This window comes from Rana temporaria, chromosome 1 (genome assembly GCF_905171775.1).
Source record: "Rana temporaria chromosome 1, aRanTem1.1, whole genome shotgun sequence".
NCBI lineage: Eukaryota > Metazoa > Chordata > Amphibia > Anura > Ranidae > Rana > Rana temporaria.
This window is the reverse complement of record NC_053489.1, coordinates 62,126,012-62,152,053: the sequence shown is the minus strand read 5'-3', so window position 1 is coordinate 62,152,053 and position 26,042 is coordinate 62,126,012. Positions and strand designations below refer to the sequence as shown.

The window sequence follows — 26,042 nt, the reverse complement described above, 5'->3', positions numbered from 1 at the left end:
ACCCACGATCTGCTGATCATGGGTGCAGTGCTGTGAGAATTGTGGTAGTTCTTTGATTCTTACTGTCAGAGTGTATAGGCTCGCCCGTACAAGTCACAAGCAAGCAGATACACTGAAAGGTCTACAGGAGTCCTGCATGGCATTAGCGATTTGTTGATCAATGGTGCAATGCTTTACAGGCTCCTACAACAAAAAATTGTAAATGCAAATTTTTTTTCATCTGCAAAAAAAATGTGCATTTATAATTTTTTGTAAAAAAGTGAACTTATGCTTTAAAGCAGGGATATGCAATTAGCAGACCTCCAGCTGTTGCAAAACTACAAGTCCCATCATGCCTTTGCCTCTGGGTGTCATGCTTGTGGCTTGTAGTTCTGCAACAGCTGGAGGTCCGTTAATTGCATATCCCTGCTTTAAAGGATATGTAAAGGTAATTTATTTATTTTTTAAAATAACAAACATGTTATACTTACCTCCACTGTGCAGCTCGTTTTGCACAGAGTGGCCCCGATCCTGGTCTTCTGGGGTTCCTCGGCGGCTGTCTTGGGTCCCCCTTAGCAAGAACTTATCACCATGCGAGCATGGTGATGAGTTCTTGCGGACGCGCTCCTGTGATACAGCCAGCGGCCATTGCCGCTTACTGTATCACTCTGCCCTGCCCCTTGGCACGCCGTGTCATTGGATGTGATTGACGGCAGCGCCAGCCAATGGCTGCGCTGCTTTCAATCAACAAATGAATGAGCCGAGAAGCTGACCGAGAAGCCTGCGCGTTCACGACGTGGGACTTTTCGAAGGGTCAGATAAGTAAACGGGGGCTGGGGGGGGGGGGGGGGGGCACTAATGCTGAGATGTTTTTTTCACCTTAATGCATAGAATGCATTAAGGTGAAAAAACTTTTACCTTTACAACCCCTTTAAGAAGTATATATGCGCTTTAAGCATGTGTAATATGTAGTCTAATATATGTGTTTCCCTTTTTACACAGGTATGTATATTGAAGATGGTAATTCTTCGACAAGTCCTTTCTTCTTCTCAGACGAATCTGAGCAGACCTTTTTTGAAACCCCTCTGAAGGACAAGGATCGCAGTCCATTCACTATTCTTGCACAAAGCAAGTTTGTGAAAAATCGTTTTCTGAATTCACTGACTCTGCCAAGCAAAAAGTTTCGGGCCAGCAGCACCAGTGATCCTAAAACCAATAAACTCCTGGCGGACAAGCAGCCAGGACTAAGGCGGAACCGAACGGTCACCGAGCCATGTTCGCATTCGGAGTTCAACTCCATGGACAGTTTGGGCTCTGTTTTTAAAGTTCCCAAAATAAACACCCTTCGCCCAGAAAGTTCTATCATTAAACACATAGATGACAATGGCAGCACACCTAGTATTACCGAAAATGATCTTAAACTTCCAAAAAGTCTGGGGCACGAAAATCACAGAGACCATGCAAGCCGTGAGAGACTTATAGGTGACGGCACAATGAACACACATTTTAAGAGCCGCAGCTTGAGTTTCAATACGGACACAACGACTAGTGGGATTAGCTCCATGAGCTCCAGCCCTTCTAGAGAGACTGTGGGAATAGACACTACAAACCTTGATACAGACTGTGGAAGCTTGAGTACGGTCATTAGCACCAAAACTGTCAAACCAGCCATGCTTCATCCCAATCACTTGCCCCTTTCAAAGTCGAACTCTGTGTCTTTGGTCCCCCCAGGGTCTTCCCATACTCTTCCTCGGAGAGCGCAATCACTTAAAGCACCCTCCATAGCTGCCATAAAAAGCCTAGCGGATTATCACTTTAGCTACACGAGTTCTCGAGATGCATTCGGATATGCAACTTTGAAACGGCTACAGCAACAACGAATGCATCCTTCACTGTCACATTCTGAAGCTTTGGCCTCTCCAGCCAAAGACGTTCTCTTCACCGATACCATAACCATGAAGACTGGAAGCTTAGACTCAAGGCTAACATCAAGCAGGTAATGCGATTAAGTTGCAATCCAGTTAAAACTAAAATGAAAGTCTTTAAATGCTTGCAAGGAACACAGCCTATCTGTTCAGGTTCATAGCTCTTCATCCATACATAGCTGTAGTGCACCATCTACGCTGTCCTGTTAGTGATCTGGAAACACTGGGCTAGATTCAGGTACCTGTTACGGCGGCATATCTCCAGATACGCCGCCGTAATTTCAAATCTGCGCCGGCGTATCGTTACGCCGATTCTCAAAGGCAGATACGCTCAAAAAATAGGCTTCCTCCGCCGACGTAACTTGAATACGGCGGCGTATAATTGTGTGCAATTCTGGCCGGTAGGGGCGCTTCCGTTGTTAACGGGGTAGAATATGCAAATTACCTAGATACGCCGATTCACAAACGTACGTACGGCCGGCGCAATTTCTTTACGTAGTTTACGTTAGGCTTTTTCTGCGTAAGGTTGTTCTTGCTATTAGGGGGCGCAGCCAATTTTAAGTATGGACGTCGTTCCCGCTTCGAAATTTGAATTTTTTACATTGTTTGCGTAAGTCGTTCGCGAATAGGGCTGGACGTAATTTATGTTCACGTCGAAACCAATACGTCGTTGCGGCGTACTTGGGAGCAATGCACACTGGGATATGTACACGGACGGCAGGTCATCATAGATTTACATAAAACACGCCCCCTTCCACATTTGAATTACGCGCGCTTACGCCGGCCCCATTTAGGCTACGCCGCCGCAACTTACGGAGCAAGTGCTTTGTAAATACTGCACTTGCTCCTGTAAGTTACGGCGGCATAGCGTAAATACGATACGCTGCGCCGCCGTAAGAACAAGCGCAGGTACCTGAATCTAGCCCACTATTTGTAATGGAGAGACACACCTACTGGAGGTTTCCTGCAATCTCTCTTCCCTAGAATACCTAATGCATGAAGGTGTCAAAACAAGCAGGTTTGTCACAAATGCCAGTAGTTTGGACTCTGATTAGACATACATCTACTTGGTAAGTCACAGATGTGGAACAGACATACCCATATCAGGTGCTGGTACATCAAATACGTTTATTTAGCTTTCCTGGAGTGACATAAGAATTCAGAGTCTGGTCATTTGTGCTGCCACGTACAGGAATAACAGGGACACCGGCAAGCAAAAAATAGTGACAACTCTTCCTATTCCCAACATGCCTTTGTTTATTGCTAGTTTTCAGGGAGATGGGCCACTTTTTTTTTTTGCTCTGAGAAAAGTCTAACCTTTTTGCTAGCTATTTTTAATTCTCATACATCTTAAGACACAGGGTTTCTTCATATTCATGACTTCCTGGGTTATGCTGCCACTTAACTTACTGGTGAATAGACACTAGACAAAAAAAAAATGCATGCTTTCCCACCCAGACATATAACCCTTCCAACCACAGTACAGCCTAGGTTTGGTGATGGATGTAACTGTGGGGTCTATTAGAAAGACCTTCTTTGGGCTTTTTCCTGTGTATTTACTTCCATAATTCCATACTTGGCTGTCTCTAGGCAGATCAAAGTTTTAGTTCCCTTTATTAATTTTCTGTAGGATTATGGTCTGGAGACTGACTAGGCCACTCCATGACCTTGATGTGCTTCTTCTTGAGCCATTACTTTGTTGCCTTAGTGGTATGTTTTGGGTCATTGTCATGCTGGTAGACCCATCTATGACCCATCTTCAGTGTTCTGGCTGACGGAAGAAAGTTCTCATCCAAGATTTTACAATACATGGCCGAGTCCATTGGCCCCTCAATGCGGAAAGTCGGCCTGTACCTTTAGCAGAGAAACAGCCCCAAAGCATCATGCTTCCACCTACATGCTTGACTGTAGGGATGGTGTTCTTAGGGTCATAGTCAGCATTTTTCTTCCTCCAAACACAGCAATAACTAAATTTTGATCCCGTCTGACCACAGCACCTTTTCCAAATCCTTCTCTGAATCATTTAGATGTTCATTGGCATGACTGTACATGTGCCTACTTGAGGAGCGGGGTTCAAAGTGTTTTGAGGAAGAAAAATGCTGACTATAACCCTAAGGGTATCACTCCTACGATCAAGCACAGAGGTGGAAACATGATGCTTTGGGCTGTTTCTCTGCTAAAGGTACAGATCGACTTTGGCGCATTGAGGGGCCAAATATTGTAAAATCTTGGATGAGAACCTTCTTCCCTCAGCCAGAACACTGAAGATGGGTCATGGATGGATCTTTCAGCATGGCAATGACCCAAAACATACCGCCAAGGCAACAAAGAAGTGACTCAAGAAGAAGCACATTTTACACTTACCTGTCTTCAGCCGCACTTCCGGGTCTTCTTCCTTGCGGGGAGTGGGTGTGTCGTCCTTTTCCCCGACGGGGAGCTCTGCGCAATGTCTCCTGGGAGTGAGTGTAGATCCTCCCAGGAAACGTTTGACATGCGGGTCAAGCGCGTCATCGCCTTCCGAAAATATCCGACGGGGACTCGGCTCTTTACGGCGCTATACGGCTCCTGCGCCTGACGTGTAGAGCTGACTGCGCAGGCGCTGTAAAGTAGCGAGTCCCCCTCGGATATTTTCGGAAGGCGATGACGCGCTTGACCCGCACGTCAATCATCGATGCGTCGTCTTAGGAACGCCTACTCCCCGGGGGAGCGAGAACCTGGAACCCGGGTGAATAGAACCCAAAAAAATCGTAAGTACAGCTGAAAAAAAAAAAAAAATCCAGCATACTGTTGATGTCAGCAGTATGCTGGATGTAACTGTATATAGATTTTTTAGACTGATTAGGGTGAACCCCCGTTTTAAGATCATGGCGTGGCCTAGCCAGTCTCCCGATCTTGATCCTTTAGAAAATCTATGGAGGGAGCTAAACATTTGAGTTGCCAAGCGATAGCAAAGAAACCGTAAGGATTTAGAGAAGATCTGTAAAGAAGAGTGGACCAAAATCCCTCCTGAGATGTGTGCAAACCTGGTGCTAACTACAAGAAATGTCTTATCTCCGTGCTTGCCAACAAGGATTTCTCCACCAAGTACAAAGTCATGTTTTGCTTGGGGTTCAAATACTTATATTACTCACTGAACTGCTTAACTACTTAATTTATAACATTTGTTTGTATCGTGTTTTTTTTCTCTGGATGTCTCCTGGGAGTGAGTGTAGATCCTCCCAGGAAACGTTTGACATGCGGGTCAAGCGCATTTGTTTGTATCGTGTTTTTTTTCTCTGGATTTTTGGGTAATATTCTGTCTCTATCATCTAAAGTACATCTATAATAAAAAAATATAGACCCTGCATTTCTCTTTAAGTGGGCAAACTTACAGAATCAGCAGGGGATCAAAAAAAAAAATTCCCCACTTTACAGTGATTTACAGTCTGCAGTATTGTTGTTACCCTGCTTATGCTATGTAGAAGTCAGGGGTACCCAAGACCATATTTTACGTTACAAATCTTTTGGTAGACCCCACAGTTTCTGTGTATTCTTTGAAGAAGACCTTCAGTATCGTTGGGGTAACATCATTCTTGGATTTGTATTCCTTAATCTTGGCAGGTTCATGAAGGCATTAAGCTACGCTTCACTGGATAAAGAAGATTTGTTAAGTCCAATAAACCAAAACACTCTCCAGCGATCGTCTTCTGTTCGCTCCATGGTGTCGAACGCAACCTACGGCAGCTCGGATGATTACATTGGCTTAGCTTTGCCTGTGGATATTAATGATATGTTTCAGGTACATTTATGCCTCGTATTGTTTTATCCTGGGGTTTCCCTGATCGTATTTGGTTTTGCATCGTCATCACAACCGTTGCCATTGGGGATTAACCGTTTTTGGACAAAGATTAGATGTGGTAGCCAGACTAAGCAGGATGGGCCAGATTCACAGATGAAATACGCCGGCGTATCTACTGATACGCCGGCGTATTTTCAAATTTCCTGCGTCGTATCTTTAGTTTGAATCCTCAAACCAAGATACGACGGTATCTGGGTAAGATCCGACAGGCTTACGGCTTCGTACGCCTTCGGATCTTAGGATGTAATACTTCGGCGCCCGCTGGGTGGAGTTCACGTCGTTTTCCGCGTCGGGTATGCTAATTAGCTGTTTACGGCGAAACCACGAAGGTACGCGCGGTCGTCGCATTCTCTTACGTCGTCGCTAGTCGACTTTTCCCGGCGTAAAGGTACGGATGCTATTTCAATGGCTTATATTTAGACTTTTCATGTTAAAGTATGGCCGTCGTTCCCGCGTCGAATTTCAATTTTTTTTTTTGCGTAAGTCGTCCGTGAATAGGAAAGGACGTAACGCACGTCGGCGTTCAAAAAATTACGCCGGTGCGACGTCATTTCGCACAAAGCACGCCGGTAAATTTCAAAACGGAGCATGCGCAGTACGTGAACGCGCCTAATTTAAATGATACACGCCCCATTTGAATTAGGCGGGCTTGCGCCGGACGGATTTACGTTACGCCGCCGCAAGTTTACAGGCAAGTGCTTTGTGAATCAAGCACTTGCGCTGAAAACTTGCGGCGGTGTAACGTAAATGGGATACGTTACGCCGCCGGAATTGTACATGAATCTGGCCCGATGTTTTTTTTTTTTTTTTTTAAGAAGGCAATTAGTAAATACAAACAACACTTTGTCTCCTTTTGTTGAATTAAAGATTATCTAAATTGTTCGTCAATGTGATTCACTTGAAGATTTTGTATCTGTTTCTGCACACTACATTATGCCAAACAAATCCTGGAAAGTAGTCAATTACCATGACATAGAAACTTTAATCCAGGCTGAAGAAACCAAAGTTGAGTTTCAGCTGTAAGTTTTGCCTTTTATGTGTAATTTTCTAGGTCAAAGAAACTCCATATTTTCAAAAGACGATGCCTCCAACGGAAGAGCGCGCTGCTAAAATTTTTGCACCTGAAGTAGGAGGTAAAACTTTACACTCTGATTACAAATTAACATTTTTGCTTGATGCTTCAAAGATTGGTTTACATGAAAATATTAATAGTTATTTTGTCCTTATACATAATATCAGCCTGTAGAGCTACACAGATGTGTACAGGATAAATAATAATCAGTTTACTTGTCAGGATAGAGATATGGGAGCTGCCATTGAAGATTCAAGTTCCATGCTTGTCATCTGTATCCTTCAGTTTATGGTGGATGAACATACCGACATTTGATATGCAAATGCTTGTTCTAGTTTGGTGACTTACTAGGAAGTACATGGAAGATTTGCAGGAGAGCCCCATCGCTTGGACCTTTAAAATGTCATCTATGGATGACTTCCATATTCCTGTTGTGACAGTGGCCCGGATTCACATACATCGGCGCATATTTATGCCGCCGTAGCATATCTCCTTTACGCTACGCCGACGTAGCGCAGAGAGGCAAGCACTGGATTCACAAAGCCAGTGCTGCCAAATCTGAGCTGGGTTTCTTAGGCGTAAGTCCTCGTAAGTGGAAGTGAGCCATGCAAATGAGGTGTGACCCCATGCAAATGATGGGATGAGTCTCAGGCAGATACGTATAATGAACGGCGCATGCGCCATCCCGTGGACGCAACCCAGTGCGCATGCTCAGAATCACGTCGGAACTACTCCCTAAGATACAAAGGTTCACTGCCTACGACGTGAACGTAACCTACGCCTAGTTATGTTAACGTACAACGTAAACGACATAAGATACGACGACTTGTGTTCCCTGGTCCATACCTTTGCATGGGTTGCGCCTTCTATATGGGGAATAACTTTACGCCGGACGTACGACTTACGCAAACCGCGTATAATATGCGCCGGGCGCAAGTACGTTCGTGAATCGACGTATCTCCCTCATTTCCATATTTGAATAGGAAATCAATGGGAGCGCCGCCTACGTCCAGCGTAAATATGCGCCCACGATACGCCGGCGTAGGAAAGTTACATCGGTCGAATGAAGCCTATTTTCAGGCGTATCTTGGTTTCAGAGTCCGGCGCATAGATACGACGGCGCATATTTACACTTACGCGGCGTATCTCGAGATACGTTGGCGTAAGTGCTTTGTGAATCCGGGCCAAGATGTTTTTAAATATAACCGCATACAAGAATAGCTAGTGATGCCCGTGGTCCACACATGAAGCCCAATTTACAAAGCTAACAAACCAGGATAAGGATACATATTTTTTTATTTTTTTTTAAAAAGGAGACATTTTTTTTCCACTGAAGTTTAAATTGGTCACATTTCTAAAAAATAAAGATCCCTATCCTTGTGTTAAAGCATTTGAATTGAGCCCATGGTCGGTATTCTTTTGCGTGTAAATTGTGTGAGATTACGCTCTGGTTTCATGTATCCCTCGCTGTTATATAGAAGCGATATCGCTGTCCTACTGCTTCAGCATTCTCTTGGATGCAGAGTTGCAGTTAGCAATCTAGATTGGGCTGGGCCTGAATTTTTACCTTGGAATATAAAAATGTATGTTCATGCACATTTACCTTATTGTTAGAGTTGTTTGACCAGTTGGCTATATTGTTAGAATTTTTTATGTAAGTGACGGCATTACCATAAGTTCTGATATGTGCCTCCTGACATTTTATTTACTGTATTTCAGGTATTACCGGGTCCGGGGTTAGGAGCCCTTACCAGGCTCTCCGGCAGCAGTTCAGCATTACAGAAATTATGAACTCAAGCCGGTCGGACGCTTCCCAGTTCATGGAGAACTCGGAGGACACTGGGCTGCAGGAACACACAGATGACAACTGTCTATACTGTGTGGGGTTCCAGATAATGGGTTACAACCATGGTAACCAGCTGAATGAATTGAGTCGTTTAGGTACTGTTATATTTACGTCAATAATGCGATCATGTTGGGGCTTTGAATTTTTGTAGCACTATGGTTACTGGGAATATTCTTTAAGAAAAAATCTTCTCATAGCAATTTGTAGCAATGTTCTTTTTATGATTTACACATCTTACAGAGTTGGTTTCATTGTATCTTACTGTACAGGTGTATTTATAATGCTGTGACTTCTTCTGTGTGCTGCCATTTTAGATATGGTGTCCGCAGACAGCTGTCACTAAGGTTAGTCTGTAGTATAACCCTTTGACCTCCCCTGGCAGCTGCAAATAGGAAGTTGAGGGGGAGGGACAGAGATGCTGGGCCAACACAGACATTAAGTAGAAGCTGAGGCAGGTGAATGATATCCCAATCTCTACCTCAGCCAACCAGAGGAAGCTTTGTATTCATTTTATAGAATACAAAGCTTCCTGTGAATGGCTGAGCAGTGCTCAGCCCAACTCAATTTTATTCTAGGAGCGGGACAGGAAGTCTCCCTCCTGCTTCCAGAACACAACTCTGTATACTATATGTAGATGAGGCTACTTACAGTTTATACAGCGCACATAGCAGTGCATCAGTGAAATAAATACTGTATTTATTGGCGTATAACACTCACTTTTTTACCCTGAAAATAGAGGGTAAACTGTGCCTGCGTGTTATACGCAGGGGGCTGTGGAAAGTTTTTTCCCTGAAACTTCCCTCTTAAAGTTAGGGTGCGTGTTATACGCCTGTGCGTGTTATACGCCGATAAATACGGTAGTTTGTTTAAGCCCAGGTTGGTCCAAATAAACTATTTAAAATTCTTTAAAGCGGTAGTAAACTACGGCATTGAAAAAAAAATCCCCTGCCAGGCAAGTGCATAATGTGCTTGTGTGCATCGCATACAAGCACATTATGAAATACTTACCTTAGAACAAAGCCCTCTAGTGGGGCTTATATCTTCACCCAGTCTTCCTTCCGGGTTCGCGGGCTCCAAGAGCTTGAATTGCTAAGCTGTGATGACGTCACAGCGCTCTGAAGAAACGGAATGGGTATGCCATTCCTTCGGAGCGAATGCGCAGGTGACTGCACCGGCTGCCAAAAGAATGAATAGCTTCTAAACGGCGCACATTTATTATAAGCTTATCTGTAAGTATAAATGACAGAAAATACTTTACTACCGCTTTAAAACCTGGAGTTTGGATTTTTAAGGGTTTAATTGTTAGGGGGAGATTGAGTGTTATTTTTATGAAGTTAGATACGTGTTCGGTTAGGGCAAGTGATAGTTAATTATGACGGTGACTATGTTTTATGGTAAGAGGGGGATTTGGGGATTATAGCAGTTACACGTGAAGTTTTTTGCCCAAATGTATGGTGCTGGTTTGGAAATGCAAAATCAATAGTATTAGTTTTATGCCTACACCACCTGTAAAATGAGAACACCAGTAGTTTCTTCTCATTACTTCCCATGATTATTTCTCTCTTTTACATCAGAAATGTTTTATTGGCATGAATATTTAGAATTTATGGTTTTGGGGATTTTCATCAACTTTTCATCACACCTAAAACATTTCTTTTTTTTTTTCTGAGCATCTAAATTAGTTGATAATTAACATTGACAGTTTTTTTAATATAGTGGATTAAGCTGCTAATTTTAAAGAAACAAAACAAAGAATCCGCACAGAAAACGGTTGTCTGTTTTAAGTTAAGGTTCACCGCCTGTTTGACTTTCACATCTCATATTTGGTAGGTTACTGTGCTGGGAAGGTTTTACTAAAGCTAGCAGTAGTAACATGAAGTAGACAGCAGGTTTACATGCATAGACAAAACACCTACTGTAGTCTTGCTACCACCAAACACATTGTTTTTTTGTTTTACTCATTCTTATTAGCTCCTTACAGAGAACTTTGAGCCGCTATGTCTCCCTACCTCTGAGGAACATTTACACAGCCAGATAGCAGCCGTTGCTTTGTTCAGAGGTTTCTAAACTTTGTGGTTTGGCTGCAAACAAATGGGCCAGTTTAGATGCCCTTTTAGTGTATTTTTGGAACCAGTTTTAAAGTAAATTTTCTATTCAAGAAATAGAAAACTTGCGCCAAATTAATATACACTAATTGTAAACTTGATATACCAAGTGACTAACTGAGTGAAGCTGCTCCCAAAAGAAATCAGATGACTGACTTATGTAATTGTGCAATAGAAGTGAGGGGCGCTAAAATTAATATAATGGATAATGTGTCACAATACCATTAGTACTATAGTATTGTGACACATTATCCAAACTTTTCTATTATTTTCCATTGTGCATCATTGGCTCACTGTCTATGATTGACAGGAGCAGGAGCCAATGGCTCCGCTGCTGTGTGAGCCAATGAGGAGAGAGAGACCCGGGAGAGCTGCTGCTCTCATGAACATCCCTGGAATGAGATGGGGCTTAGGTAAGTATTAGAGGGCTGGGGGGGGGGGGAGTTGCACCAAGAAGGTTTTTTTTAACCTTAATGCATAGAATCCATCTGCGTTTAGAACGACAAAAAATGTCAGACTCGATGGACCACTCGGTCTTCTTTCTGCCGATACTTTTTTATTTTTCTTTGTAGATAGGATAGGAAGATGAATAGCATGATTTACTTTTAAGTTAAAACGATTGAAACGTCTTTAGAAAGCACTTATGCCCCGTACACACAATCGGAATTTCTGACAAGAAAAGTCTGATGTGTGTAGGCTCCATCTGACTTTTCCTGTTGGAATTTCGGCCAACAAAAATTTGAGAGCTGGTTCTGAAATTTACCGACGGAAAAAATTTCCAATTGGAAATTCCGATCATCTGTAGCAATTCTGACACACAAAATTACACCGCATGCTCCGAAACAATTCGACTTATGCTCAGAAGCATTGAACTTAATTTTCTCGGCTCGTCGTAGTGTTGTACGTCACCGCGTTCTTAAAGGTCGAAAGTACGGAGAACGTTTGTGTGACTGTGTGTATGCAAGCCAAGCTTGAGCGGAATTCCATCGGATAAACCATCCAAGGTTTTTCCAAAGAATGCAGATAGGTCATTATACTGTAAAGCCGTATCAATGTCCTCCAGGCTTGGCCAAACCCTCATAGGATTTGGTAAAAGCTAGTGGACGCATCTCCAGAAGCTTTTCAGAGGATCACGCACTGGAGGCATACTGGTGTGAACATTGACCCAATGTGATATATTGGCAATTTGTGCTGAAAATCCCTGAACCAAACAGAACCAGGAATTTTATTTTTATTATTTTGCATGTTCTGTTTTCCATGATTGTGTTTTATTCATTGCCCATTTTGCTTACATTTCGCCTTTGCTGCCATGTTTATCTCCAGAGTTTCCTGACATTCCATATTCTGACTGGTGTGCACATACCATACCCAATCATTTAGAGGTGGTGTCCAATTCTTCCAAGTTTTCTGGGATTTCAGGGTGTAGTGATGGTGTATCCCAGGGCTCTGCGAGCAGTACCAAAAGTACAGAGTTAGTTCTAGGTAAGTGGCCACCTAAATGTTGCCTTTGTGACAGGACAAATGTTACTTTTATTGAGGTACAGCCTAAGGCTTCATGTACACTGCTGCTGGTAAACGGATGTTTAGGAGCATTTGGGCGTTTTTTCCAGCTGCCCCTGAACTCTCCTCTATGTTCTCTTATCAGTACATGTACACAGGGTCATTTAGGCCCCTTTTACACGGGCGGATAGAATTCAGCTTTTAGATACGGATAGATGAAGTTATCTACCACACCTAAACTCACACAATGCTTTCCTATGGCCCGTTTTCACACACTGCGTTTGGCGATGGTTTTGTTACATTGGGGTTTTGTTCGGTTATAAAAAAAAAAATGGCTGCATCCAGGACCAATTTAGCGCAGCTATCTGTACATAATCTCATGTACTATTTCACCTACGGATAGCAGCGGCAACAAGGAAAGAAAAACAGGAAGCACCTCAGAAATGGCAGGAATGTTTCACCGCAGCTAAACGCAGCCGCGTGTAAACGCAGCTAATCGCAATGTACAACTGCAGGTGATCGCTATGCCTGGAGTCTTGGAATTTCATAATAACAAAACGTGCTTTTAACAGCGGCAGGACAGCCACCCGTGTGAAAGAGGCCTTCTATTTATTTCTAGGCAGTTGAGTTTAAAAGGATTTTTTTTTAAAGCCAAAAAATATGTTTAGGACAGATGTTCAGAGGCATTTGAAACGCCAAACGACTGTAACAGCTTGTAAACGTGGTAACTCCCGTTTACCCGCGTTTCGTTTACAGAAATGTTTCGTTTTTGACTATTTGAAAAAAAAAAAGCTTCTAAAAGAAAATGCAGCAAAGTGGACGGTTTTAAACGTCGGTTACTATCTGTCAAGTTAAATAGCTCAGAAGAGGCTATTAAACGTCCCGTGTACATTAAGCCTTACTGTCCTGCTTTTGTAGCTTTATGGAAGAACTGAACTTCTCAATGTTTTATGTGGTTGAGGAACATGCAAATGTACACTATATTACCAAAAGTAATGGGACACCTATCTTTACATTCACACAAACTTTAATGACATCCCAGTCTTAGTCCGTAGGGTTCAATATTGAGTTGGTCCACTCTTTACAGCTATAACAGCTTCAACTCTTCTGGGAAGGCCATCCACAAGGTTTAGGAGTGTGTCTATGGAAATGTTTGATTATTCTTCCAGAAGCACATTGTGAAGCCAGGCAGTTGTTATAGCCAAAAAGGGTGGGCCAACCCAATATTGAACCCTACAGACTAAGACTGGGATGCCATTAAAGTTCATGTGCGTGTAAAGGAAAGTGTCCCAATACTTTGGGTAATATAGTTTATCTTCTAGTCACTTAGAGGATTGAAAAATAGTGGAAAACTTTTATGATCAGTTAAGTTGTTTTGAATGTATTCTACGGTAGTTTATGAAGAGATTTTGTATTTATCATGTCACCATTAGGTGGCATGCAAGCAGCATCCAAGAGAGCAGTAACATCTTTGGATTCTTTAGTCAACTTCTCAATGTTTTATATATATTACAAACAGTGCGCCTGGATCACTACAACCTTGGGAACTGTACCTCCTTGCTGTTTGCTTGGCCTGTAATATTGCTTTCGCCACCAGATCCTGCACGGGCGCTCACTTTGGCACTCAGTGCAACTTGTTCCCAGCCCCAGGATGCTATATAGATTCAGAATCGTGGTCCAACACTAAAGAGCATACAAACGCAATATAATACCCAACTATGAAAGGATGAGGTTGTGCCAAATAAATAGATTCCCAACGTGTCAAACTATAAATTTGCGCACCCTCGCAAAAATGACAGCGAACTTTGGTGCTAATGACTTTAATAGAACCAGTTCCATCCAGCAAAAAATCTGCTTGGTTTCTCCCCTAATCCAGCCATCTTCCTTATTGTTGCATCCTAATATACCCGCCCTTTAAAGAGTCAAGCATACAAGAGGTACAGGAGGACTCAGAGAAACATACCACGTTGGCCAACATCGTACATGTCTTGCCTCAAAAGTAATTTTTACACTAATGTGTCTGTGCGATCTGTCTTATGTTGGGGAAATTACACACAAATTGTGTACTGTATCCCCTAACACAGACATTGTATTAGAAAGAAATCACAATCTCTGCCAGTGTCGAGGCTCTTTGCAGAAGCAAGACAGAATTTGATCTTTGTTTTATTGCTCGGGAAGATATACTTCCACACAGGAGGGGAGGAGGTAGGTTTTTAGACTTGACAAGATGTATGGTCGATCAATAGGTTAGGATCATACCTTAACCACTTAAGCCCCGGACCAATATGCTGCCTAAAGACCCAAGGGGTTTTTACAGTTCGGGACTGCGTCGCTTTAACAGACAATTGCGCGGTCGTGCGACGTGGGTCCCAAACAAAATTGGCGTCCTTTTTTCGCCACAAATAGAGCTTTCTTTTGGTGGTATTTGATCACCTCTGCAGTTTTTATTTTTTGCGCTATAAACAAAAATAGAGCGACAATTTTGAAAAAAATGCAATATTTTTTACTTTTTGCTATAATAAATATCCCCCAAAAACATATATAAAACATTTTTTTTCCTCAGTTTAGGCCGATACGTATTCTTTTACCTATTTTTGGTTAAAAAAAACACAATAATCGTTTATCGGTTGGTTTGCGCAAAATTTATAGCGTTTACAAAATAGGGGATAGTTTTATTGCATTTTTATTTTTTTTACTACTAATGGCGGCGATCAGCGATTTTTTTCGTGACTGAGACATTATGGCGGACACTTCGGACAATTTTGACACATTTTTGGGACCATTGTCATTTTCACAGCAAAAAATGCATTTAAATTGCATTCTTTATTGTGAAAATGACAGTTGCAGTTTGGGAGTTAAACACAGGGGGCGCTGTAACATTTAGTGTTCACTTAGTGTGTGTTTACAACTGTAGGGGGGTGTGGCTGTAGGACTGACGTGATCGATCGAGTCTCCCTTATATAAGGGATCACTCGATCGATGCGCCGCCATAGTGAAGCACGGGGAAGCCGTGTTTATATACGGCTCTCCCCGTTCTTCAGCTCCGGGGAGCGATCGCGACGGAGCGGCTATAAACGAATAGCCGCGCCGTCGTCCCGGATCGCTCCCCGAGGGAATCCGACCGCCGCATGTAGCGGGGGGGGGGTCCCGATCGGACCCCCGACCCACATCAAGCAGAGGACGTACAGGTACGTACATGTGCCTGTCCGTGCCATTCTGCTGACGTATATCTACATGAGGAGGTCGGCAAGTGGTTAATGGCCTTGACTCAATTTGTACTTCTAGGTAAGCCTATAATGAGACTTACCTATAGGCACTGTAAATATCTCCTAAACGTACACCGTTTAGGAGATATTTACATTACATGCAGCCGATTACGTCATCGGCGCATGCGCTCTGAAGAAAAGGCCACCTATGCCTCAGATACGTATGCCATAAATGACAGCTCCCCTGCGCATGCGTGGGAGTGACATCATCGCGGCTCATCCCTGTCACACAGACGGAGCCGCGGACCCATAAGGAAGACTGGGAGAAGATGAACTCTACCCCCAGCAATTACATTGCATCGCTGGGGGGCTTTGTTTTCCGGTAAGTTTCACATAATGTGCTTGTGTGTGATGTATACTAGCACATTATGCCTTTACCTTGGAGGTCCTAAAAAAAAAATCAACCAGCGGTTTACGACCGCTTTAACCGAGATTATGATCTTAAACTTTTGTATATTTTCTTTTTTTTTACATTTCAGGTCCACCTTTAATCTATGAATTACGTTAGTGCCTTAAAATAGAATTAAAAGTAGAAGTGTTTTTGTTTCCTTCTGGATAAAGTAACAGAGGGTTATAACCCCTATGAGCTTTTGTATGCCATTTGTGTTGCATTGGGGAGATTTCCTTTTTAGTTTCTTGTCCCAAAACAGTGAGATCAAAATTCCCTTCAAAGCGAGAATCCCTGGTTTTCATCAGGGGCACCAAAGCTAGTGTCCCCATTATACAGTATCCTGTCTATTCCTTGTTTTGGTGACAACACAAAATTTGTGTTTTTCTTCCACTTTTACTCTTGGTGATAACGGTGAAGAATGACAGCTTGTCCTGGCATGTGTCTGATTAAAGCGCTGCGTAAACTGTTGGCGCTATATAAATACTGTATAATAATAATAATTTCAGGGTGGTCTTGGCATGGAAGAGAATTCCTGGGCATGCCACACACTATAAGGCCCCTGTCACACTTGTGCGACTTGTCCTGCGATTTGGGACTGAAAAGTCGCATACCAAGTCATACCCCATGATTTCCAATGAGTACCGTTCATATCTGTGCGACTTCAAGGTAGTCCCTGCACTACTTTAGTCTGACTGATGCGACTTGAGGTCCACAGACTTCAAGATTACACAGGCAATGCTTCAAGTCATGTGACTTTCAGGTCATACAAGTGTGAAAGGGGTCTCAAAGTGGCACTTCCGTTCACCCACCAGTGTCTCACTGGGTTTTGAAAGAGGAGGGGCATAATTCAAGGTGCACTTTATCCTTTAGGTTCAAACTGCTTTGACTTGCTTTGTTTAAGAATTTTATTTTATAATAATGACCACTTTATTTTCTGCTCTTAGGAGGAAAATCAATTCCTGAAGATACACCTGTGTGCCGAATATTGTTACGGAAAGAAGTCTTAAGGCTTGTCATTAATCTGAGTAGTTCTGTAGGAACAAAGGGTCATGAAACAGGACTTTTAACGTGAGTTTTTTTTTCTTTTTTTTTTTTTTTTTAATAATGTGTTCACCTTTCTTCCAAAAGAAATTCTTGTTTTGGAAACAGCTAATTAAATTTATTTTCTTTTTTTTCCCTTTTAGTCTTGTTTCCATAAGTAATTTTGTTAGTGAGGAATAATTAGGCGATCCCTGAAAACGTTTCTCTTCAGAGAAGCCTATCCTGCCCTCATCTGACAACTGTACTTTTTTCTTCATCAGCTCATCCCCCACAGTTATTTCCTTTTGTATCACTTGACCCTCCCATTTAGATTGTGAGCTCTAATGATCAGGGCCATCTGATTCCTCCTGTATTGTAATTGTACTGTCTGCCCTCATGTTGTAAAGTGCTGCGGAAACTGTTGGCGCTATATAAATCCTGTAGAATAATAATAATAATTGTTTATAGTGGCTGTTAGGGATGAGCTTCGAGTTCGAGTCGAACTCATGTTCGACTCGAACATTGCCTGTTCGGCGAACAATTTGGGGTGTTCGTGGCAAATTTTAAATGCCGCAGAACACCCTGTTAAAGTCTATGGAAGAAATCTAAAGTGCTAATTTTAAAGGCTAATATGCAAGTTATTGTCCTAAAAAGTGTTTGGGGACCCAGGTCCTGCCTCAGGGGACATGTATCAATGCAAAAAGAAGTGTTAAAAACTGAAGTTTTTTCGGGAGCAGTGAATTTAATAATGCTTAAAGTGAAGCAATAAAAGCAAATAAAAGCAAAATATTCCTTTAAATTTCGTACCTGGGGGCAGCGCATGTTTCCCGTGCTTAGAACTGTTTCTGCACAAAGTGTCATTTCTGAAGGAAAAAAAGTCATTTAAAACCACTCATGGCTATAATGAATTGTCGGCTCCCGGCAATTCAAAGAAAAGTCATTCATAAAAAAAAAAGCGTGGGGTCCCCCCAAATCTGGGTCTGTGACCGCTCAAAACACCATGTCCCCATGTTGATGGGGACAAGGGTCTCATCCCTACAACCCTTGCCCGGTGGTTGTGGGGGTCTGCGAGCAGGGGGCTTATCGGAATCTGGAAGACCCCTTTAACAGAGGGGACCCCCAGATCCCGCCCCCCCCATGTGAATTGGTAATGGGGTACATTGTACCTCTACCATTTCACTAAGGAAGTGTAAAGAATTGTAAAAAATAAAACGCACACACCGTGGAAAAAGTCCTTTATTTAAAAAAAAAATCCAGCGGTGGTAATCCACTCTCGGCCCCCCTCCAACGATGTCGGTATCCTGCGATGGGTGATCTCCTCTCCGCCGGGGTCCAGCGATGAGAAGATCTCTTCATCCAGGTCCGGGACCCAGAGCGCACGCATCACCAGCCGCTTGTCTCCACCGGAGACAGCCTGGCGAATGACACGGCTTGAGCCAGTGACAGCTCTTATATAGGTGAGGGCTGGGGCCACCCGTCACGTGACCCCGTCCCCCTCTGACGCACCCTCGGACTACATCACTGCGGAAGCCCAGGCTCTCCCTTGCGTCAGAGGGGGACGGGGTCACGTGACGGGTGGCCCTGCCTCACCTATATAAGAGCTGTCACTGGCACAAGCCGCGTCATTTGCCAGGCTGTCTCCAGTGGAGACAGGCGGCCGGCGATGCGTGCGCTCTGGATCCCGGACCTGGATGAAGAGATCTTCTCATCGCTGGACCCCGGCGGAGAGGAGATCACCCGTTGCAGGATACCGACAACGTTGGAGCGGGGACCGAGAGTGGATTACCACCGCTGTATTTTGTATTTTTTTTTAATAAAGGACTTTTTCCACGGTGTGTGTGTTTTATTTTTACAATGCTTTACACTTTCTTAGTGAAATGGTAGAGGTACAATGTACCCCATTACCAATTCACAATGGGGGGGGGTGGGATCTGGGGGTCCCCTTTGTTAAAGTGGTCTTCCAGATTCCGATAAGCCCCCCACCCGCAGACCCCCACAACCTCTGGGCAGGGGTTGTGGGGATAAGGCCCTTGTCCCCATCAACATGGGGACATCCTCCCCATGTTGAGGGCATGTTGCCTGGTATGGTTCAGGAGGGAGGGGGGGCGCTCTCTCGTCCCCCCCTCTTTTCGTGCGGCGGGCCAGGTTCCATGCTCGCATAAGGGGTCTGGTGTGGATATTTGGAGGGAACCCCGCGTCATTTTTTTTTTTTTTTCAATTGACGACGGGGTTTCCCTTAATATCCATACCAGACCTGAAGGGCCTGGTAATTGAATTAGAGGGGACCCCCACGCTTTTTTTTTATATTCTTTTATGAATGACGTTTCTCTGAATTGCCGGGAGCCGACAATTCATTATAACCGCGAGTCATTTTAAATGTCTTTTTCCTTTAGAAATGACACTTTGTGCAGAGACCGTTCTAAGCACGGGAAACATGCGCTGCTTCACAGGCATACTATACACCCCTCCTAGGTACAAAATTTAAAGGAATATTTTGTTTTGTTGTTTCACTTTAAGCATTATTAAAATCCCTGCTCCCGAAATAACTGATGTTTTTAAAACTTTTTTTGCATTGATACATGTCCCCTGGGACAGGACCCAGGTCCCCAAACACTTTTTAGGACAATAACTTGCATATTAGCCTTTTAAAATTAGTACTTTAGATTTCAAACGTTCGAGTCCCATAGTCTTTAACAGGGTTCTAAAGTTCACACAAAACTTTTGGTCTGTTCGCAGGTTCTGATGCGAACCGAACAGGGTGGTGTTCGGCTAATCCCTAGTGGCTGTGTCACTTGAGGCTGGGTTCACACTTATGCGAAATGCATGTGTGTTTCTCCGCATCCAATTTGCATAACAGAAGATTGTGGCCAATTCTCTATGGAGCAGGTCCACACAGCACCGGGCGCGCGCGGTCCGCACAGGAAAAGGATCCTGTGCGTCTTTGGCTTTGTTTCAGGTCCGAATTCAGGCAAAAATTCAGACATGATTCGCCCCTGAAATAGAGAACATGGACGCACCAGACCTCCTGCTGTGAGCCGCAGTCGCACATAGTGTGAATCCAGCCTGAGAATTTTGTACCAATAATCCAAACACTCTACTAGATTAGTGGAATTTCATGCACTATTTTATGAACACCATTTTAACTCAAAATCTGCCAAGCTGTTTTTAAAGGTTTTTTTTGGGTCACAACACATAGTTATGAAAGCCTTAAACACTTCATGGTTATGTCCATTTCCACCAGGCCCACTAAGTAATATTTAGGAAATTCCCAAGTCTCGGTTCACACTGATGCGGTGTGAGATTTGCAGCAATTCCTATTTCCCCGAACCACATTGCAATTGCAACCCCATTCATGTGATTCACTGTGGATGTCAATGTTATAGTGTTGCTAAACCCAGTAATATATAAAAATAGTTCATTCGTAAGTTTTAAACTACAGTCTGCCATTAAACTGGAAACATTAGTGCCCTTGTTGGTTGTAAATGTATGGGCTGCAAATAGATGTGGGATAGTGTGTGGAGATAAAACCCGCCAACCTCAGGCAGTGTTGCATGCAGAAATAACTGTCAGAGTTTTCTGCTATTGGTGGTGTGCAGCAAATAACTACAGAGTTTGGTGCACTAATTGTGTTTTTGCTTCCTCCATTTAGGATTAAAGAGAAGTTTCCCCAAGCATTTGATGACATTTGCCTCTACTCTGAAGTTTCCTACTTATTAGCTCATTGCACGTTTCGACTCCCATCTCGGAGGTTCATCCAGGAGCTTTTTCAAGATGTGCAGTTTCAAATTGTAAGTGACCAGACAGCAGAATTTTATTACATTTATTAAAGTAAAATTAAATATATTGCAGCTTACCGATTCTTGAGATGTGGTAGCTGCATTTGTTTTCTCAATTTAAGGCTTTTTCTCCCTCTGTTTTCACCTGGTGATCTGCCCAGTAACACGCTTCCTGTATTAGAGTGCCTCTGGATGAAGGAGCACAGGGACACCTTTGGACAACAGCATTGTTAAAGATTTATTAGCAGATTTGGATACATTAACAAATTAAAGCTGAGTTCCAGCTCACACTTTATAATTAATTACAGCAGTTTTTTTTTCTTTTAGGATAAAGATTTTACATAAATTAATACTGATTATTGTACGCACCCATCAGTAGTTTATAGCTTGTCTCAACCCTGTAACTGCTACATCTGCAGGAGAGCTTGTTCTGTTACAACAAACTTACTGACCAAATTACCAGAAAACAAATACAGCCATCACATCTAAGAATTGATGTAAGCCTCACTCTTCCCAAATACTTTCCAGTGCTCCTTCACAATCCAGCGATGTGCATGAGAGCAGCGGCCCTCTTCCTCTTCATTGGCTGTCAGTCACAGCCAGTGAGAAGTGTGCAGGGCTGAGCTTCCCTATGGGGACACTCTGCAGGAGGGAGGGTCCAGGAGTGCCGGGCAGGGGACTCGAGAAGAATAGGAACTGGGCTGTTCTGTAGGTAGTTTTTTTTTTATACCTGCCTTTTAATATTTTTAATGCCTTCCTTTGCCTACAAAAAATATGCATGGAATCAACAAGATCTGTTATTGTTTATCCAAATCAGTTGAAATTTCTGGCCTCATCTCACAAAGAATGCCTACCTGTATGTACCCATCTTTCCAGCATCACTGCTTTCTACATTTTGAGGTGGGGCCTCTGGATTACCAGTTACTTGCCCTTTCATTTGGCCTATTCTCTGTCATTCACTAAAGTGCTGACTGTAGTGATAGCTCCCTCACTATCCCGAGGTATCATGATTGTGGCTACCTGAATTACTTGCATTCAGTAAATGTAAATATGAAGAAATAAAAGGCGTGATGAATGTAAAAAAAATATATACTAAGTACTATCTTTCCTGATATTACTAAATACTATTTACTAAGTCGGGCCGCTGATAAGGCAGTACAGCCAGCCCTCCCGTACTGGGCTTGGACCACAGTTCAAAAGGGAGGCCTGGGCACCTGCTGAGCAAGAGGTCCAGCTGTATTGTCTTTTTGCAGACACTGACCCTCTTCTGCCTCCCCTTGCAGCGCTGCCAGGTCTTTTCTTCTTACTCCCCACATCTACACTGCAGAGGGATTAGTTCTAGCAAATGCATCCCTTCCATCTGCTGTCCGGAGCCCATCTGTGTGCCCCTTTACCCCACAGCGCTGCCAGCTTCCCCTCCCTCCTTTCCTGCAGGCAGCTGCTGTGAACAAACAGAGGGATGTTTCAGGTTGGAGGGGACAGTAAATATGCCATTTACTGGTCCCTTCCATTCCTGAATGAACACGGAGAGCGATAGGGATGAGCTTTATGTTCGGGTCGAACATGAGTTTCGACTCGAACATTGGGGTGTTCGTGGCAAATTCGAAAAGCCGCGGCACACCCTTTACATGTATCAATGCAAAAAAAAAGTTTTAAGAACGGCCGTTTTTTCGGGAGCAGTGATTTTAATAATGCTTAAAGGGAAACAATAAAAGTGAAATATTCCTTTAAATTTCATATCTGGGGGTGTCTATAGTATGCCTGTAAAGTAGCGCATGCTTCCGGTGTTCATAACGGTCTCTGCACAAAATGACATTTCTAAAGGAAAAAGTCATTTAAAACTACTCACAGCTTTAATGAATTGTCGGGTCCCGGCAATACAGATAAATCATTGAAAGTCATTGAAAAATAAAAAATAAATTAAATGCGTGGGGGGTCCCCCCAAATTCCATTACCAGACCCTTCAGGTCTGGTATGGATATTAAGGGGAACCCTGCGCCAAATGTAAAAAAAAAAAATGGAGTGTGGTTCCCCCCAAAAATCCATACCAGACCCTTCAGGTCTGGTATGGATTTTAAGGGGAACTCCACGCAAAAAAAAAATAATCCATACCAGACCCTTATCTGAGCACAAAACCTGGCAGGCTGCAGGAAAAATGGGGGGACGAGAGAGCGCCCCCCTCTCCTGAACCGTACCAGGCCACAGGCCCTCAACATGGGAAGGATGTCCCCATATTGATGGGGACAAGGGCCTCATCCCCATAACCCTTGTCCGGTGGTTGTGGGGGTCTGCGGGCAGGGGGGCTTATCAGAATCTGGAAGCCCCTTTAACAAAGGGGACCCCCAGATCCTGGCCCCCCCCCTATGTGAATTGTACCCCTACCATTTCACAAAAAAAAGTGTCAGAAACAACAGGAGACGGCTTGGGACAAGTCCTTTATTTAAAAAAAAAAAAAAGATTCCAGCGAATGTAATCTATTCTCGATCTCCAGCGTGGATACGACGCACGCGATCCTGCCTCCACCGGAGGCACCCGACGAATGGCACGCCGCCAGCTTGACAGTTCTTATATAGCTGAGGGTGGGCCCCAGATGCAAGGGTAATCGCCGGGGTTACCCAGTGACGTGTACGGGTGACACTGCCCCCCCTCTGATGCAAAGGGAAACCTGCTGCAACAGTTCATGTTCTGCTGCAAACCATACCGGGGGGGTGTTCGGCTCATCCTTAGTGAGCGATCTTTACCAGTCATGCCCATTTGTCACAGAAGCATAGTAAACTCTGTTTACTATGCTTCAGTGTGTGAATGAGCAGGAAGCCTTGGAGTGCTTCCTAGTCATTCATCTGTGTAGCTAAGGCTACAGAGAAAGGGGCCGATGAATCCTGATGTCCTGTAACTTTTGGCTTGGGAAAGTGATCCCCCGTCATGTAGGCTGTATGGGGCCCTGTAATTTCTAACAGCAGCCCTGTACCAAGTATTCTGTCTCCATATGGTAACCAGAATACAATGTGTATCGCTATAGTAGGCCTTTAATACCAAGTAAATGGAGGCAGCTGGTGTAGAATGGGAACTGTGCAGAGGAGACTCCTCTAGCTCACACAATTCACTGCCAAGGGCACTTCCTTAGAGCTTGTGTTGTTTTCCTTCACTTGAGGTGCATTTAAAACCTATTCCCATTCACCTAATAGGTGCAGTGTGTAAAATGAAAGTTATGAGGCTACCTTTGACCTGCTTTGTGTTCTGTTTTTCATGTCCTATTAGACCCGTTTAGAGTTGGCAGCCCAAAGCAGCATTTTGCTGTGATTTGCATTGGAATGCAGGAATTAGAATTGCCACTGACCCCGGGTGCTTTTTTGCCTACACGGTCCCTCTAATGTTTTTGTTCTGTACAATAGCTAATCTAGTCCATTATTTTTTTCTCTTATTAACAGATGCATGAAGAAGCAGAGGCTCTCTTAGCGGTTCCACCAAAACAACCTATAATTGCTGCTGATGCCGAATCATGACCCTTGAATTCTGTGATCAGCGGGAAGTAATGGACATTTGCCCGGCTGACTGGTCCCACAGACACAGGAGCACCTTCTCATTCAGAATGCCATGTGCACCGTGAATGAAGAATCTATACATATATATATAATTTTTAATTTTTTTTCCTTAAACCTGAACAGTGATCTTTTTTTTTTTTTTTTTTTTTTGTTCACCCTCCAACCAGAGGAGTTTCCTGTCAATGCAAACGTGGCTATTCCAACCATAAATACCTTTGTATGCAAGAGCCAAGCACTGATACAACCACCAATCCTATAAATATCTATGTAAATAGCTGGACATTTTGCAGAGACTCGTTGTCTGTCCTCGAGCAGTATGATGCCTTGTATAAAGACCCTTTGTTACAAATCGGTATTTTCCTGCATGGCCCTTCCAATCCACCCGCCAAGATTTTAGGGACACCTCAGGGACGAAGACCCTGCAATGCTTTTTTTTTTTTTTTCAAAACACTACTTCGATGGAGATGTATGCGGCCTCTTGTTTTATAACCCAAGAAAGAAGCAACCTAAGATTACCTGCTGCGGTCACAAGTAGTATGCATAATCTTTTAATTGCCACTGCAATTCTATAACGCCCACCCCCCGGTCCCAGCAAACTATAGAAACACATTTATGGATAAGATATAACTTATGTACCCTTCAACCTGACTGATAATTGATCCCTTCTCCATTTTATGAGGCTAGCAAGTGTCTTATGGCCATAACTATTGCTCAGAATCCAGTTTGTTGTATAGGAAGACACCGCCACCTTGATACATTTCACCTCTATGTCAAAGGTCTCACGGGAAGCAAGCAAGACGTGACGTCAGGCATTTTGCACATTCCGCCAGAAGACAAAGAAAACAAAAGACAATCTGTTTAACAGTTGGATATTTTTTATTTATCACAGTATGACCTTACGTGACTGCTAGAAGTATTCTGGATAGACCAGAGGAAGATCTAGCACAAAACAATGTCTGTCTATTTGTCTCTTTATTTAATGCCAGTGTTTTTTTGTTTTGTTTTGTTTTTTTTCTTTTGTTTTAATAGATTTTGCACAAGACATATTCATACAATGTAATTGGTCGGAAGAGGCTGATGGCTTTGACACATGCACCTTTTCTGTTTTTTTTTTTGTTTTGTTTGTTTTTTTGGGGTTTATACATATCTATCTTAAATCGAATGGAAATGTTCTGAATTTCAACTTTTTTCTCGCTGACGGAATTCATCTGACCATTTGCAGAGCAAAGTGTTGGATCCCTTCTGCCAGCCAAAAGGTGAAGATATGCAAATATGTATATAACAAGCATGGACAAAGTCACTACATTGCGCGTATGTAAGCTCACATTTTATGATGTTGAATGGCTTGAGTGTATGTATATATCATCCAGCTGGACTGTTAGAATCTGTGCAAATGAGGAATTACGTGTGTGCTAAACAGTGTAAATCTTTCATCACAAAGTATGTCCGATTTGCTTACCGGAAAACAAAGAAGAAGAAAAAAAGGTTGGCGCACACCGTGATATTGAAACTCTGTTTCCATGTGTGAAACAATGTATAAAATGCAATTAAATTGTATGATAATTTAAAATGAAACCTCTTTGTGTTATAGTGCAGTTTTTTTTATGCAGGTTAAAGTATATAACTTTAACAAGGAACTTCTCCTGTTTGCTTTCTTTTTGGTCTTTTAACCACTTAAGATCTGGACCATTATGCAGGTTAAGGACCCAAGGTGTTTTTACAATTTGGCACTGCTCTGCTTTAACTGGTAATTGCGCAATCATGCAATGTTGTACCCAATCA

At 43.1% G+C, this 26,042-nt stretch overlaps 1 protein-coding gene across 1 annotated transcript in view; it reads left to right on the top strand.

Moving 5' to 3' along the window:
- Positions 1-25,835, top strand: part of RICTOR (RPTOR independent companion of MTOR complex 2) — a 214,684-nt gene extending 188,849 nt beyond the window's left edge. The window contains 8 exon segments of the mRNA XM_040338626.1: positions 982-1,975; positions 5,505-5,682; positions 6,794-6,875; positions 8,534-8,755; positions 12,089-12,247; positions 16,867-16,990; positions 20,592-20,730; positions 24,147-25,835. Of these exon segments, the coding sequence (XP_040194560.1) occupies positions 982-1,975; positions 5,505-5,682; positions 6,794-6,875; positions 8,534-8,755; positions 12,089-12,247; positions 16,867-16,990; positions 20,592-20,730; positions 24,147-24,221 (1,973 nt within the window). The 3' untranslated portion in view covers positions 24,222-25,835.
- The last annotated feature ends 207 nt before the right edge of the window (positions 25,836-26,042 follow it).